The sequence below is a fragment of the Phoenix dactylifera genome, chromosome 7 (assembly GCF_051530095.1).
Source record: "Phoenix dactylifera cultivar Ajwa chromosome 7, Ajwa_hap1_PhDact_Kaust_v1.1, whole genome shotgun sequence".
Lineage (NCBI taxonomy): Eukaryota > Viridiplantae > Streptophyta > Magnoliopsida > Arecales > Arecaceae > Phoenix > Phoenix dactylifera.
The window spans coordinates 31,310,961-31,328,653 of NC_143196.1; the positions used below are offsets into that span (position 1 = coordinate 31,310,961).

Consider the following 17,693-nt stretch of genomic DNA (forward strand, 5'->3'; position numbering starts at 1 on the left):
AAGACTCAAACAACGCAGAGCAACAGTCAATTCGAAAGGCTTAGTTCCAACATACTTTATGGTATTTAGGCACTGGTTGATGGATTTGGAGTTTCTTCAACTTTCGGATGATGGTGCTATCTTTCGGATGGAGTCATGGAGAGTTCTAGTTCGACTCTTCCTCTTTCTATTCAAGAGCTCTCGTGGAAATTAATATCTGTCACCAACGTAGGCCAAGGCAGCTAAAGCCACCATCCTCCAACAAACACAACGCCCACAAGCTTGCAACCGGTTTGCAATTTGATTTATAGAAGTATAAAAAGATGGGGGAATTGTCAATTCCATATAAAGTTTCAAATCACCTTATCTTGCCTCTTCTAATTCACTCACAAAATGATTTTATAATTATTTTATCTCATATATCTCTATGAATCCAGGTCATTTTAATTAATAGATTTCCATAAATCAGAAGCAAAAGGCATATTAAATTATACTAATAAATAGAAAGAATTTTTCTCATCATACACTAATCAAAACCAATTTATTAAGAAAGAAAACAATCGTTGTTTCCTTGTAATAATGTATCGGTAGTTTTCAAGATTACAATTCAAGGCTGGAAATATCGATATCATAATCCAACATTTCCCTTCACTTTCTATCCCATTGTTAGGGATGACTCTGAGTTTAGTCTGTCACTCGTCCAGATCTTACAGAGTTGGATCCAAAATAGTTTCTGATCGAGAAGTGCAACAGCGGCCGTTTGTAGGCAGATACAGGTTAGGTGGTACCTAAATTTTGAGTCAGATTGTGATTTTAGATTAATCAACAAGTGATGGCCAGGACTTGGATCTGCTGGAAGCTCTCTCTTTCGTATACATACACAGTACATAAGGTCAATCTATGAAAAACCATATATTTGGTTCGTGAGAAAAGAACGGAAAAAATGTGGTCCGCAAGAAAATAAAAAAAAAAAAATCTTATTTGGTTGGACTTTTTAAAAAAAAGAGATGAAAAAGTAGCATTTCTATTGAAATAGGATTCACATATTTCATGAGAAAGAAAAACCCATAAAAAACATGAAAAAACTATTTTCCCATCTGTTGAAAATTAGAATTTTTTTTTTTCAAAACTATCATTAAGCTATCAAAATCTATGAATAAGAGTATAATAAATATTTCGCACAACTTTTTTACTAAAGTAGATGCTCAACTAAATATAAGCTACTCTAGAATGTGCCACTTTCCCATAGTTAATTAAATATGTCAAAACCATTTTTTCAAGTATTATATTCCTAGGAATCAATCTCCCAAAAAAAATATTCCAGTGATAAAAAATTCTCACCGCAAACCAAATGAATCTAAAAATATCCAAAAAAAAATAATACATCAAACAACGACTCAAAAGGCTTTTTACCCACCATTACCCAAATATTTGATATTTTTTCTCCGGGCCCATCATATACTTATGCTTAACAGAAACTTCCATCATGGTTTTCCCTGGTAGAACTTCCATCATGGTTTAATAACACTTCAGAAAGCATTGACACAAGCCCTCATCTCTCCTTGTTAGCCTATATGCCCAATAGCCATGCCACTTAAAGTCAGTTTTCAAGTTTCGTGACCCACAGATCCTACTTTGGATCTCCACCCACATGGTCTCAATAAATGGAATTCACTGTTCTTTAACTAAAGTAGAAAGTCACCTAGAGCTAATTCTCAAAGAGCCATTGAATACTTCTCTGAAACCAAACAACAACTACCTACTATAAATTTATTACAAGGATATGGAGAGAACGAAGAGTAATCCACCGGTCCAGGCTGCCATGGAACTTGATTTGTTACGGCGGGCAGAATGGTCAACCATCCATATGATAAGCTCGGCTTGAAGGTGGTCGGAAAGTTCAAACCGGAGGAAAGAATGAAGTTCAGTGGCTCTCCGCAGTCGACCCGGCCGATCATCCAAGGGCCTGAGACACCTACTCAAATGAATCAACATGGTTGGTTAGGTGTTGGTGATGAGCAACAACCTGATCACATATGCCGGTCCCTTCAGTGACAGCAAAAAAAAAAAACTTAGAAAGAGTCGAAGTCTAACAATGTTTTCGGTGGATTGCAGGCGAGGGATTCATTAAACAAATAAATAAAGTATGACAATAGCATGATCAATCAACTTCTCCCACCTAATCAGAGTGATAACAAGGGGAAAACATGGATGCCAAATGGCAAACGGGTGCCGTCAGCTGTCTGAACAGAAAGATTAAATCTTCAAATGATGATCAAATAATTTAGTACCAAATACATACCTCATTGAGAAGACGACAATATGGCATATAGATACTTATCCATTTTCTAGGCAGAATAATCTTATATAGGTGGAGCTATCAGATTAACTAGACCAATGAATAACCCTTCCTCCCAATGTTTATTTTACTCCTTTCAGAAAGGATTTTACAAGCTGTTGACTTAGGATATTTTTTAAAGGACATATTACAAAAGCTGTACTAGAAGGACAGATCATTTAGAATAGGAGCTGGAAAGAAAATTTTCCATTTGAAACAAGAAAATATTCCTTATGAAATGAAGGAAGAAAGGTTCTAGAAATATAGAATTACATAAGATGGAGGGGAAAAGAACTCAGACTGCAGAGTAACATATGACGGATTGAGAAACTTATTCTTTAGGAATGGTGATAAGCGACAGTTTAGAAAGGCTAGAAATTTTGATCTTGTTGCATGTATGAGCTAGCTTGAGATGGGAACCCTTCATATTCTCTGATTTCGGTCAGTTGTGGTGGATTGGGGTTGCAACTAGAAAAGTAATATACTAGCTTGAAAAATCGATAAGATGGTCAGAAAAATGACAGCTTGATGAGTGTTTATAGAAAAATGCATTATAACTTGTTCTAAGTTTGTAACTATCACTATGTAGTATACAGCAAATTTTAATAAAACAACATTATGAAGATAAAGACATGCTAGAATGTGAAATGGAATAACAGAAGAAAAATCAAGCAACTAAATATTAAAGTGTGCACCATAGGTGCTAAATGTTGTTGATGTATTACTAATTCCACCCATATTATTGACATTCAGTAGATGCTGAACGGAGACAAAAATTACTATCTACCTATTTCCAGTATGGCATGAGGAAATAGAAAAAAACAAAACAATTCGGATGAAATATCTCTTCTGAACAATCCTGGCCAGTATTCATTTAGTTTTAAGAACAAGGGATTAAGGTAACCTATTTTTATTGGAGAGAGAAAAGGGATTAAGGTAATTTTGGATGAACACAGCTATACAACATACATTATATGTTTATCTTGTATCTTTTATTTTTATTCTTTTGGTAATCATACATCATATGGTTTGTTGAACGCCCAAAGTTTATATCATTTTGAAAATTTGCAACATATGCTCCTTCCTGCATATGTTTCTAAATAATATGCATGACTATAAAAGATGCATGTAGAAACAAGCGTTCGCAATTTCAATATTAAATCACAATTCAAGGATCTGGTATAAAAATCCCTTATTAGAGTACTTTTTCCCCCTAAGACCATAAGACTTACATCTGCCTTAACCGACACAAAGACAGCCTTGTGTTACATAAACCATGCTAAGGAACCACAAATTGAGACAAGTAACATTGATGGTGCTATCATTAACTACATGAGGACTCAAAATTGAAGGACTTAAAATACATAGCTGTCAACAACCTCACAAATTGGCATCCGCCAGTCAAAAATGGATGACTGCTGAGTTTCTGGCAGCAGATTATAGTGATGCAAGGGTTCAGAGCCATCAAGCAGACGTAGTTTTAAATCAGTTCTATCTTCCAGTATTCATGAAACAAAAAGGCGCCCCAATACATGAGGTTTCTGCCACTGTAAGGTCTGAAGAGGGTTAGATGTATGCAGCCTTCCCCTGCATGCGTAGAGATTGTTTCCGTGTTTTAAGCCTATGACACCATATTCTATATTGATATGCCAGAAAAAATAATGATTTATATGAATATGACAAGCCTTGCTCGATGGATCCATGATAAGGCATTTCCTCTACTTAGTCTGAATCTACTGTTCATGAATGGGTCCATGACACGGTATCTCATCTACTCAGATCTAGATCGACAGCTCAGCTCTTCCCAAACTCAAACAAAAGTGGCATAAAAGAAGATTCTTCATCAGTACATATGAAAAAACATTCCTTATTTATATACAGTTCATATGGAAGTCAAACTACCAAGTTTGTAGATCCCCATAGCCCAAGCTTTTGGTGAGCATTAAATGAACAATAAATTTGTTTTGCCAAACGAACGCCATGTGTCTGTGAGATGATGAAGAATTTTCCATTGGCTATACTTCATGAGCATCCCACAGAAAAAGTTGCCATGAATCCCATGTGGCCTCATAAAATCAGACCATGTGCAGTTGTTTATTGCATCGCAAGATTGAGAGAAAAAAAACCTATTTAATTATAGAAATGATAAATGTCAGTAAACCCCTGCACAAGAAGCGGTACATTTCTTTTCCTTTTATAGAAGAATTCTGTAAAGCACATCTTTCTGAGGAAAAAAAGAAAAAAAAATCACACATTTACTTTTTTCTTAGTGTGATACATGATTAGCTTCAATACCGAGAAGTGCTAGTATTGGAGAGGACAAGATGAGTTGAACCTAATAATTAGAAAAAGATGAATATGTATCATGACCGCAGGAACAAGTTTAAACGCATGCAAAGAAAAGAAAAGAAAAGAAAGATATTCAACCCCAAAAAGAACACAAATCAATGATAGAATAATATATTGATTAAAACACTTTTCAATAACCTGACCAAGATTTGAAGCATGACTAGAACTGCTCTTGCCTTTTATTGCTTGATTAAAAATAAAAATAGATTTTCATAAGAGTCACGATCCTCGGGAGGAAGCCTTACCTATTGAGGCTAATGGAAGGGAGTATGATCAATAGAGGAACTAGTATAAAAGCATGCAAATTGCTGTTTGATGCCTTTCTCACGGTTGGGAATCCAACTCTGGTCTCGATCACAAGAAACGTAGTGGTGTGCATTGTTGATATTAGTGTGAAAGCTTCCATTCTTGTCTGTCCTCTAAAGCAGCTTAATTTCTTCTTTGGTTTTGACTCCATTTTGGTACCTTCCCTCTTTTCCCACCCTTTGAACAGGGAAGATTGTGCCTTTGTTCTGAAGTGGGGCATCTACGTCCTCAAACTTTACTACCTCCTGATTCTGTGATTATCAAAATTATAGGCAGTAAGCTCCCACTTCGACTGTAGATTTTTAAAATTAAGGCGACGAGAATGCTAGCACACAAATCTAAAGTAATATACAAGTAGAACACATAGGAGGAATATGACAAGTTAGAGAAAGACCATATGCAGTGTTGTATAGAGTTGCATGTTCATACACTGTTAGTGATTCTGTTCCTCCTAGTTAAACAGATTGCATTTATAAGAAAGAAATTTTGTGCTCCTCCAAATGTGGACATGGGAAAAGTTGGATGGAGCCTTTTTAGTTTGATAGTTGGATGAGGATAATGGACACAATTTAGTCAGAGAAACAATATAGCCTGGCTTTCGGAAGTATCTTCCTTAGCAAGTGCCCAACTTGAGTTTGAATAAGGAGAGGGTTGTCTTTTAAATGCTTTAGAAGCTCGCCTTTTGGATTTGCTGTACCAAGGCTCCTCTAATAGTGGTAAAAAGAGAATATAGTTCTGTAAAAACAGACCACTATTAATCCAGGAGGATCCTCAGACTTCATGTGGACCACTTTTACTACTACGAGCAGGGTTGGACAGAATTCAGAAGTGAGATCCACCCCATCGGAAATCCGAGTCGCATGCCAAACTTCTAGAGGCCATAATGGTCATACGATATTTGATTGAGATTGTTAGGAAAATGCTTCAGGACTGAAACATGTCCACGTGTTTTGGTCAAGTTGATTGTGTCAAAGTTTGTTCCTATTTTTTAGGAATTAGTTATTTTGTTCTTTGTAATCGTGGAGCAAGTTTCGGATCATGTTGTTAGTGGTTGTTATTTTTCAAACTTTAAATATTGTAATGTTTTAATTATTAATTGAGAGTAGCACTCTGTTCTTTAAAAAAAAAAAACCAACAATTGGTATCAGAGCTCTCTTCTTACGGGATCTGTGAGTGAGTGTGTGAGGTTGCTGTGTCATGGACGTAGAAGCAAGTTCCAGTTTCTCTTCAATTTCTCCACCGGTGTTTGATGGAGACAACTACCAGGTTTGGGCAGTTCGTATGGAGGCGTATATGGAAGCTTTGGATATTTGGGAAGCAGTGGAAGAGGATTATGAAATTCCTGCTCTCCCAAACAATCCTACCATGGCGCAAATCAAATCGCAGAAGGAGAAGAAGACAAAGAAATCCAAGGCAAAGGCCTGCTTGTTCGCTGCAGTCTCATCTACTATCTTCACTCGGATTATGACTCTGAAGTCAGCATATGAGATATGGAATTATCTCAAGTCAGAGTATGAGGGAGATAAAAGAATCAAAGGAATGCGTGTGCTAAACTTGATTCGAGAATTCGAGCTGCAGAAGATGAAGGAAACAGAATCAATTAAAGAGTATTCTGATAGGTTACTAGACATTGCAAACCGAATCAGATTACTTGGTTCTGCGTTTAAGGACTCAAGAATTGTTGAAAAAATTCTTGTAACAGTGCCTGAAAAATTTGAGGCATCTATTTCAGTCTTGGAAAATACCAAGGATCTGACTCAAATCACTCTTGCAGAGATTCTCAACGCTTTGCAAGCACAGGAGCAAAGAAGAGCCATGAGACAAGAAGGTGCTGTTGAAGGAGCCTTGCCAGCCAAGCATCATGAGAATGCGAGGAACAACAAGAAGAAGAAGTTTTTCAAGAAGAATCAAAATCCTACTGGAGAACCTTCAGCCAACAACAAAGCAGGAGTCAAGAAGGGTTCTTATCCTCCATGTCAACACTGCGGCAGAAAGGGTCATCCTCCTTTCAAATGTTGGAGAAGACCAGACGTCAAGTGCACCAAATGCAACCAAATGGGGCATGAAGCTGTAATCTGCAAAAACAGGAACCAACAACATGGTGAAGAGGCTAAGATTGCTGATCAAGAGGAGGAGGATCAACTGTTCGTGGCTACATGTTTCACTGGCAGCAAATCAAGTGAAAATTGGCTGATTGACAGTGGCTGCACCAATCATATGACCTATGACAAGGAACTTTTCAAAGACTTGAGGCCAACAAATATCACCAAAATCAGAATTGGAAATGGTGACTATATCTCAGTCAAAGGAATGGGGACAGTTGCAATTGCAAGCTGTTCAGGTACAAAGCTCATTCCCGATGTTCTTTTTGTTCCTGAAATTGATCAAAACTTGTTAAGTGTTGGCCAACTGATTCAAAGAGGTTTCAAAGTTGTTTTCGAAGACAAATATTGCCTAATTAAAGATGCAGCTGATCAAGAAATCTTCAAAGTGGAAATGAAAGGGAAGAGTTTTTCACTCAATCCATTGGAGAAGGAGCAATTAGCTTTTCCAGCCAAAGAAAATATCACAGAAGTGTGGCACAAGAGGCTCGGACATTATCACCACCAAGGTCTGCTGCAAATGAAGTCCAAGCTGATGGTAGAAGATCTTCCAGAACTTGATGATCACCTACCAAACTGTAAAGCATGTCAGTTTGGAAAGCAAAATAGGAAGTCATTCCCGAAGTCAACCTGGAGAGCCACTCACAAATTGCAGCTCATCCACACGGATGTTGCAGGCCCTCAAAGAACACCTTCTTTAAAAGTTTTTTGGAAGTTCAAGGCAAGAGTTGAGAATGAAAGTGGCTGCAAAATTCAGATTGTAAGGACTAATAATGGGAAGGAGTACACTTCGGCAGAATTTGACAAGTTTTGTGAAGATGCAGGCATAGAGCATCAGCTTACAACCCCTTATACTCCTCAGCAGAATGGAGTTAGTGAGAGGAGAAATAGATACATCATGGAGATGTCAAGATGCATGCTGCATGAGAAGAATTTGCCAAAGAAGTTTTGGGCAGAGGCAGTAAATACGGCTGTGTTTCTTCAAAACAGGCTTCCCACAAAGGCATTGAAGGAACAGACACCGTTTGAGGCATGGTATGGTTATAAACCATCTCTGAAATTCCTTAAAGTATTTGGTTGCTTGTGTTTCACTCATGTTCCAAAGAGCAAGCGTGACAAGCTTGATAGGAGAGCTTCACCAGGTATTTTTATAGGCTATAGTACTGTCAGCAAGGCCTATAAAATTTTCCAGCCACAAACTGGAAATATTGTTGTTAGCAGGGATGTTCACTTCGTGGAGGATGAAGAGTGGAGTTGGGATGATGCAGAGAAGAAGGGTCAGACCATGGCAGAGCTGAAACTCAAGTTTTCTGGTTCAAGCATCGAAGAAGAAGATGACTGGCAGAATGAAACAGTGGATGATGCTTCCGTGAGAGGAACAAGGTTGCTCTCAGATGTTTATGAAAGGTGCAATGTTGCTGTATGTGAACCTGCTGACTATGCTGAAGCAAAAAAGGATCAAAAGTGGATAGCTGCAATGGAAGAGGAGCTGTCAATGATAGAGAAGAACAAGACTTGGATCCTTGTAGACAGACCTCAAGGCAGGAAGGTAATTGGAGTAAAGTGGGTGTTTAGAACCAAGCTTAACGCTGATGGATCAATCAACAAGCACAAAGCTAGGCTTATGGTTAAAGGGTATGCCCAAATCTTTGGTGTTGATTACTCTGATACTTTTGCTCCTGTTGCTAGATTGGACACAATCAGGTTACTACTTGCAATAACTGCACAAAAGGGCTGGAAAGTGTTCCAGTTGGATGTCAAATCAGCTTTTTTAAATGGTGTCTTACAGGAAGAAATTTATGTTGAGCAGCCCGAAGGATTTGTGAAGGAAGATGAAGGAGATAAAGTCTGTCTTCTCAAGAAGGCCCTTTATGGTCTAAAACAAGCTCCAAGAGCTTGGTATAGCAAAATTGACGAATGTTTGCTGAACTTGGGATTTGTGAAAAGTCTATCAGAAACAACCTTGTATGTCAAGCACAATGGTACTGACATTCTTATTGTTTCACTGTATGTTGATGACCTACTAGTTACAGGAAACAATGCAGATCATATTCAAAATTTCAAACAGGAGATGATGAAGGTGTTTGAAATGACAGATCTCGGGCTCATGTCCTATTTCCTTGGCATGGAGATCAAGCAAGGGCAAGGTGAAGTTTTCATCTGTCAGAAGAAGTATGCAAAGGAAATACTGAAGAAGTTTCAGATGGAGGAATGCAAGGCAGCAAGCACTCCAATGAATCAAAAAGAGAAGCTGTGCAAAGAAGATGGTGCTGACAAAGTTGATGAAGGATATTTCAGGAGTTTGATTGGTTGCTTGATGTATCTCACAGCAACAAGGCCTGATATCTTGAATGCTGTAAGTATTTTGTCTCGATTCATGCACTGTGCAAGTGAATTACATCTCAAGGCTGCCAAGAGAGTGATTCGATATGTCAAGGGCACAAGTGATTTTGGTGTTAAGTTCACAAGAAGCAAGGAGTTCAAGCTGGTTGGCTTTTCTGACAGTGACTAGGGAGGTTCTATTGATGATATGAGAAGCACTTCAGGTTACTGTTTTACTCTTGGCTCTGGTGTTTTCTCATGGAGCTCGAAGAAGCAAGAAACTGTAGCTCAATCCACTGCCGAAGCAGAGTTTATTGCTGCAACAGCTATTGTTAATCAAGCTTTATGGCTGAGGAAAATTTTAGTTGATCTTAATCTGGAGCAGAAGGAAAGCACAGAGATTGTTGTTGACAACCAAGCTGCTATTGCTATCTCTCATAATCCCGTGTTTCATGGGAAGACTAAGCATTTTAACATCAAGTTATTCTTCCTAAGGGAAGTACAGAAACATGGAGATGTGATTCTTGTCTACTGCAAAACAGAAGATCAAGTTGCAGACATTTTAACCAAACCATTGCCTGCTTGCAAGTTCGAGTTTCTGAGGTCAAGACTTGGTGTTTGCAGCTCCTAAAGCAAGGAGGAGTGTTAGGAAAATGCTTCAGGACTGAAACATGTCCACGTGTTTTGGTCAAGTTGATTGTGTCAAAGTTTGTTCCTATTTTTTAGGAATTAGTTATTTTGTTCTTTGTAATCGTGGAGCAAGTTTCGGATCATGTTGTTAGTGGTTGTTATTTTTCAAACTTTAAATATTGTAATGTTTTAATTATTAATTGAGAGTAGCACTCTGTTCTTTAAAAAAAAAAAACCCAACAGAGATGTTTTTTTTTTTTTTTGAAATTGGGCAGCTTTTCGAGATCTATAACTAAAAGGTTGAAGTGGGACGAAATTTCACTATTTAGGCTCCGAAACGGGCTGATCAAATCGAAAGTTTTTTTTTTCAGGTAAACTTTGATTGGGCATAGCTTTCTATCCGAGAAGAATTAGATGGAGCGATAGAAGGCAAAGTTAATATAAAAGTCAAGATCTATCTCCTCAAAAATTTTATTTTTTCTAAAATAAATTTTAGCTTTTTTTAGAATATTTTATTAGTCATATTTATTTTAAGATGCCTACTCTTATTCGAACTAGGAGAGGAATTCAACCCAAATTATGAAAGGGAGGACCTTACAAGTATTATAAATAGGAGCTGTGTACCTCATTTTAAGTGGTATGGATCATCAATGAAAGAAAAGAGGACTTAAGCCCTACTTTCACAATTCTTCTATCTTTTTATAGTTTTCTTTTGAGAGATTCGAGTTGAGCGGGCTAAAGAAAATCTTCATTCTTTCCGATCTGATCAACTATACAGTAGAGTAGTTACTCAAGAACAAAAACCAAGAAGAAGAAGGGGCACAAGAACTGGATTAATGGAGTCTAATGATGGAATTTTCTTAGAGCAAACAATTCTAATCAAGAGAAAAAGTAGAGATAACGAAACCTAAATGTTGAGAGCAGCTTTTTCATTGAAAGTTACTGATTTCCACTTGTTAACACCTAAGTTGAAAAATTTCATGCCTCATTCTTGTGCACAATTAAAATTGTCCATCTATCGACTTTAAATTGGACGCTGCATCCAATGGGTGGTTCAAATATATCTTAGTTCTGTGCTATTTATTTGGATGGCTAGTCTTCAATTATTGGGAAAATGTTTACTAACACAAAGCATGCAGCTACATATATACGTGTATATATGCATTGCCACATGAATTTAAATCAATCCATAGCATAGATACACATATACAACCCTCCATGATCCCCATAAAGTGCACATAGCAATATTGGATTTCATTGGTGATGTAATGCATCTTAAAAAAGAAAAATGTGCTTCTATTTAGAAATCTCCCTTTAAAGTTTAATCTGATTCTGATTTGGTGTCAGCAAACATATTGATTATATCAAATCTAAAATACAGGAGACTGAACTGTCATTGAATTCTAAGGCACAGCAAAACACATTAAAGATGAAGGAGAAGTTGTTCTTACCTCCTTATTCTCTAACTATGAGAATTTCAACATGCTATATAAGTGTACAATCCAATATAGGCTGCATGGTGGTTCATGTTTGAGGCCTGAAATATAACTCAGTCAGGATCCATCCATTGCTCAGCCTGCAGCACAAGCTACAAGCTCAGTTACCACAAAAAAAAAAAAAACCAAATAAATCAAAGCAGAGTCAAAATAGTGGATTGTTTCACTTTAAGAGTTGTCTGCTCCAGAATTTGGTGGTGCAAATTTCAAGCGTCTTTCTTGGAAAAGGATTTCTCCTCAAGTATTGTATGCTGGTAGCTTAACATATCAACCCCCTGTGACATCTTTCAGTAGAAAATAAAAAATATCTAAAGCCCTCGAATTGTAATTTGTACATTGGTGCTTTTCAGCCATCAATCCCACCTCACCACCAAACCTTCCTGGCTTCCTTTTCTTTTTCTCCATGGCTAGCAAGAACTGACACTCTGTCAAGGTCCTTGGTATTCTCATGAGTATTGTTAACCATGAAACTTAATTTAATATAGGTCAGAAGAACTTCCGCACAGCTAATGTTTCTGGTAGACATTATTTGTGAATCCCTCTAGGGACTTCAGAGATAAGTGGAACCAGAGGACCCTAAGGAAAACAACATTTCCATTGGCTTGCTTATGGTTAGTATACAGAACAAGTCGAACTTTTGGGTTCATTGAAACAAAAAGGTAATTTCAGTAAGTCAGGTTTGAGTAGTGCAAGGACAGAAATGTATCTCAACCCTAGACAAAGCAAGCATATCTTCAAGTGGGACCTCCACCAATAGGGAAAATGAACCTAGTTTTTTGACCATGGATCAGATGTCAGTAGCAGTGGATTCTGTAGGAGTCAATTCAAAATTATTGGGGGTTCATACCAGTAACACCAACGAATCAGAAATTAAGGCTCTTTATGTTTGCCTATTTGAATTGTGATGTTCACTGAGGTTATTCTGTAGGATTACTTGGCAAGCTAATGGTACCAAGGTCCCTGAAGGCTGCCTGATATTTATTATTGAGGTTAAATCCGAAATTTTTGGACATGTATCTCTGTGTCTCATATTCTTTGAACGAATGATCTCCTTCTAGTCAGTAGCATTGTGGAGAGGACCTTTATTTGTGAACATTGCCCTACCAATACTTCAAACCTTTTGGCCATTAAACCTATTACAAAACTTTGCAAATGTAAAAGATAACAGCAATTTAAATAGGGCGGTTCATAAGTTTAGTAAAGTTTCTTTCTTTTCTTTTTCTTTCTTTTACGTGAAAGAAGGTTAACCCATCAAAATTTATTAACACAGAATTTCACATTAAGAATGCAGCATAATGACAGCACCTTGGAGCAAAGACTGATTGGAGATAACATGTAAAGCATGGAAGAGATAGAAGAAAGGAGCAACAACTTGCAAGATTTCAAAATTGTGCGGCAAAATATCAAGATGAGACCACCATAAGTATGGATTATTGTTGCAAACAAACAGAATATTCTAGACTTAATCAAGAAATACAGTAAGAGTTTCTTTTAACATAAGACTACAAACCTCAAGTGGATTCAATCTTTATAAGAATCATACACCTCTCCTACCTTCATCTCAGAATCATCTACAAGGGAAGAATCGTCTATGGTACCATCAATCTCACCATCCTCAAGATTCATAAATGTAGTTTGATTATCAAAGTCACCATCAAATAGAGCACCCTCAACATCAGAGAACTCATTAGAACTCTCAATTCTCTTTCTTCTTCCTCTGTAACCAGTAAGCCTCAGGATCTTCTCCTTCCAGAGAACCAAGGGACATTTATCAGCCAACTCAGAACCTTCATATGCTTCTGTCAGAAACACACTGAGACGCTTACCCCTTTCGGATACATAAAATATGCCAAAGTGCTTCAAAAGAAGCCTCATTAGCTTCTGAGGCATTACAAATTCACGTCGAAAGTGCGTGAGGTGGTCAGTAACGAGCCGCTTTTCGATGGTAAAGCTCAATATCTCATGCATGATTGCCACAGCCCTCTTATCAAACTCTTGCGAGCCAGGTGAGAGCCCTTTAGCATCAGCATATGGAGACAAGTGTGACCTCTTCTGAAAATGCTCGATTTTGCCGCCATATCTAAAGAGCTTCTTGTAATTCGAAGGAAATTTCATTGGAAAAGGAAGGAAAAGAACTCCAGGTTCAGGAGAAATATCGGAGATTGTTCCTGTTGCCATAGCTTTCTTCTCCAGCTCTGTAACAGCCCAAGCGGGATTCCATGAAACAAGCTGCAAATACTCAGCATCCTCAATTCTTACAACCTTGAAGTGATCTGGAAACATATGGATCCATCGATTTCTGAAATCATAAGGAAGACCAAAATCTCGTCTAAAATGTGCAATTTTATCGACTGGAAGCCTCTTATTCACTGACATCATCAATAACCTTGTAACATACTCAACTGCTTTCTCAGAATGATCTTCCAATAGCCTAGTCTCTTCTTCCACAAGATCCTCGCCTTCCTTAGTTAGCCCACACCATATCACTCCCTTCTTGTCCCTGTACAGCTCAAACAGCTTTGGGGACTTGCGGATAAAGTGTACGACCTTATGTGGCTTACTCAGATTAATCTGCTGCCGATACTGCTCCAATCTTTTAAGTGGTATCACTTGTTCGGGTTCTCTCTTCAATGCCTCAATCACCACTAACACTTTTGAAGTAACCTTCCACCTCTCTGTGGCTATCTCAAGATCATGAACCCTCTTCTTCTTGCTGCGATCTTGCACCCTTCTACTTTTTGTCATTGTGCGCTTTTGTGAGGCCATGAAGAACCAATGAAAAGACAATCCAGTGCTTTCTGTCAACATGTTACCAGCAGGAATCAGAAACCCTTCACCAATTTTGTTAGTTAACTTTGTTAAACCAAAAGCCGGAGTACCTGCCATTCTGGCGAACACTCTTCTTGCACTCTCAAAAAGTATCTTTACAGCACATAAGTTTATGGGATTCAGAAGAACTCAAATCAGCTATCTTAAATATCGAGCGTCAATGGTGGAAAAACAAATTCAAAGATCCCGACTTTCCCCACCAACGGTTAGAATGAACAACAACAAAGAGCCGACAACGTGCCTGTGGTAAGAATCAGATAAATACGCCAAATATGAATGCTCAACGGATGTTCGCTAAAATTCCCAAATGAAAAGTTTCGATTAATTAAAGACTTCGCAACCGGAACTGGACAAAAGATGAACAGTCAAACAGCAACTTATTTACTCAGTTGAGAGAAATTACTTCCTTCATGAACTGAAACGAAGAAACAGAGTTGGAGAAGACCGGTATCACCGGCTGGATCTTACAAAACTTTGTTCTGATTGCTTTCTGATTCCAGATTCAGTCATCTAAGGGGAAGATAATCGTGGAAACGAGGAGAAAAAGGGATTACAGAACTTCTAAGGGAAGAGCCGATCCACCGCCTCCGCCGGCGTCACAACCTCGGAACCATTTTGGATCCGAGAAGGAAGCCCCTCATTCCTTATGCGCTATCGAGTGGGGGTTGGCCGTCGAGTTTTTTTTTTAAGAGCACGGCAGAAATGGAAGAAGCGACGACGGAAGGACGAGAAGTAGGGTTCCAGAAAAATTGAAGGAAATTTTAAGAGCACCTGAAGTTTTTCCTGCTGTGGCTTTGGCAACTAGGAGGCTGAGTATTTATGGGTGGCTGTGGCATGCGCTACCCCCTTTCTAGCTGCTATGGATTGAAAGCTGAATGCTGGGGCTACGATGACCCCGATCTTACTGCCTCTCTCCTCGCTTCTCCTTCCTCTCTTCTTCGAGAAAAAGCAACGAGGCCCTTCTTTATTTTTGTTGCTCCCCCTGCCCATCTTAGAGGGAGCTTCGATCATATGCGGGTTTTGTGATTGACTCATATATCATTGCTGCGGGCGGATGATCCATGGATGGACTGGCATTTATATCGGCAGAGCTAAAGGCATATGCGAGACGGAAGCGGAAGCCAAAGGTAGTGCGCCTTGTTCTTGAGAGCAGCTCGACCACAGTAACCAATTGGTTATGTGAGAAAGGGCATTGAGGGGATGGGAGTTCTCGACGATATCTGACGGATGATAAAAAAGTATAATATTTTTCAAACAATTTATGTATATAGAAAGGTGAACAGGACTCTCAACTGAATCGCCTTCTATGCAGCATAGCATTTCAGAAAAATTCTATATACTGACCAGAATACCCTTCCTCCACAGTTTTGCCATTTTGTTGTCCTTGATTCTATTGGTTGTATCTATACTAGATTAAGATGGGCAGCCGTCGTATCAAAAAATAATAATAATAATAATGACCATCAAATATATTTCTATTATTAGAAATTAAAAAAAAAAGATTGAAACAGTATTGGTGTTACTTTTTTAAAAAAATTAAAAAAGGCAGCCAGATATAGTCTAAACCATATCAAAAGATTGATGAGCGAATATAATATAATGTGCGTATGAATATACTCAAGCCTTTGGCTTCTGAAACTAAAGTGGAAAGAGCTCTGAGAAAGCGCCAACGGCTAGTATCCCGCCGTTGACAGGTCACCGACGTTCACAACGGCTAGTATCCCGCCGGAGCACCTCTCGGCGGTGTGCTAGGCGACGGTGTCTCCCCGGTGTTGCGGGAGGCCAGCCACCTAAGGTCCTCGGGCGGCAGGGCGAGCGACACGACTGCTCGGCTCTGAGAGAGTGGCCCTAAGACGAGGCCGGCCAGTGGACCAGGGGCACTGAGAAACCGGAGAAACACACGGAGGCGACGGGGGTTCTCTGGTGTCGCGGGAGGCCGGCCACCCAAGGTCTTCGGGCGGCGGGGCGAGCGACACGAACACCTCGGCGATCCCTGGGCTGCTACTACTCACTTTCCTCTTCCTTGCAGGGCTCCCGATGGATCCGAAGGGGAAGCAACCGGCGGGGACGGCAACGGAAGGACCGGCGAGAGGAAAAGGTAAGGGCCCTGACGCTTGGACGAGGCCGGGGCCGTGGGTGACTCAGTGGCCCACGGCTGCGGAGGTGGAGCGGCTGAGCCGCTGTTTCCCGGAGGTCTTGACTCCTCCGGAGGAACCGATTGCGGCGGCCCGGCTCGAGTGGGAAGGGCGGGCGGCGGTGGTCCGTAGTTTCAGCCGCCGCGTCCCAGCCGAGTGGGTGGCGAAAGATGTCGCCGCCCGCTCAAAGTTGAAGGAGGTGGTGGCCGTCCCGCTTGCGGACGGCTACCTGGCCCTGAGGTTCCGGTCGACGGAGGACCGGGACCGGGCGTTGAGCGACGGCCCGTGGGTGGTGGCCGGGCAACTGCTCGCCATGACCCCATGGGTTCCAGACTTCGAACCAGGGGAGGAGGCTGTGCAGACGGCCACCGTGTGGCTCCGCTTGCCCCGTCTGCCGCTGGAATACTGGTCTACGTCGACCATATTCCATATAGCCGCTCGGGTGGGCCGGCCGGTCGCCGTGGACAGCGTCACGGAGCAACGTCAGGCGATGGGATTCGCCCGGGTGAAGGTGGTGGTCGACACTACCAAGCCTCTGCTACCTGGAGTGCTGATCCAGGGGAAGACGAAAGTGCGATGGCAGCCTTTCGACTTCGAAAGTGTCTCGGCCCTGTGCTCCCGGTGCGGGCGAATGGGTCACCAGGCAGGGGCTTGCCGCTTCCCGGCGACCCCCTGCGCTACTGGGGCTTCGGGTTCGTCCCCGGCGGAGGCGAACCAGGGGGGTGGGCCTGCTCAACCGTCTTCGGGCGGTGGGGAGGAGGCGCAGGGACCGATCTATGGTCCCTAGATGGTGGCGTCACGGCAGAGACCCCATCGGGAGACCCTGCCGCCGCGGCCGGGGAAGATGAGCGAGCCGCACTCGGGGCCCGGTTCGTCTTCGACTCGGCCGCCGCCCCCGGTGGCTCGCCCAACTACGCCAGTGTCCCCGGCGGACACCGACGGCTGGCAAAAGCCAGCGAAGGTGGCACGCCGCCGGTCTCCGCTCGCCGATGGGGGGGTTGGGCTCCCGGCGATCTCCTTCGGCCCCTTCCAAGCTGACTCGGACGATCTCTTGGCCGAGTCGGGGGACCCGGGGCCGAGTCTGTGTCTCGGCGAAGGCCCGAGTCGGGCCGATCCGGCGTCCAGCCGGGCGGTTGCGGCCCGAGTCCAAACCCAGAAGCGGCCGAGGCCGCTGGCGGGCCTTGGCCCAGCTGGGGAAGCTCGGCAG

General features: G+C 41.1%; 1 protein-coding gene across 13 annotated transcripts; it reads right to left on the minus strand.

Annotated features, from left to right (window-relative positions):
- Positions 1-1,538: 1,538 nt before the first annotated feature.
- On the minus strand, positions 1,539-15,628 carry LOC103702277 (protein WHAT'S THIS FACTOR 1, chloroplastic). Of its 13 annotated transcripts, none has more exons than XM_088701670.2 (4): positions 13,033-15,542; positions 11,478-11,602; positions 4,220-4,443; positions 1,539-2,025 (listed from the first exon to the last, which is right to left on the minus strand). In XM_088701670.2, exon 1 carries the CDS (start codon positions 14,406-14,408, stop codon positions 13,044-13,046), a length of 1,365 nt encoding a protein of 454 aa, XP_088557796.2. In that variant the 5' UTR covers positions 14,409-15,542; the 3' UTR covers positions 1,539-2,025; positions 4,220-4,443; positions 11,478-11,602; positions 13,033-13,043. The 13 variants fall into 13 exon arrangements, with proteins under 13 accessions (XP_088557796.2, XP_088557797.2, XP_088557798.2 ...); XM_088701671.2 differs by lacking the exon at positions 4,220-4,443 and adding an exon at positions 4,912-5,223 and having other exon boundaries at positions 11,478-11,563; positions 13,033-15,532; XM_088701672.2 differs by lacking the exon at positions 4,220-4,443 and adding an exon at positions 4,912-5,223 and having other exon boundaries at positions 13,077-15,496.
- Positions 15,629-17,693: the final 2,065 nt, after the last annotated feature.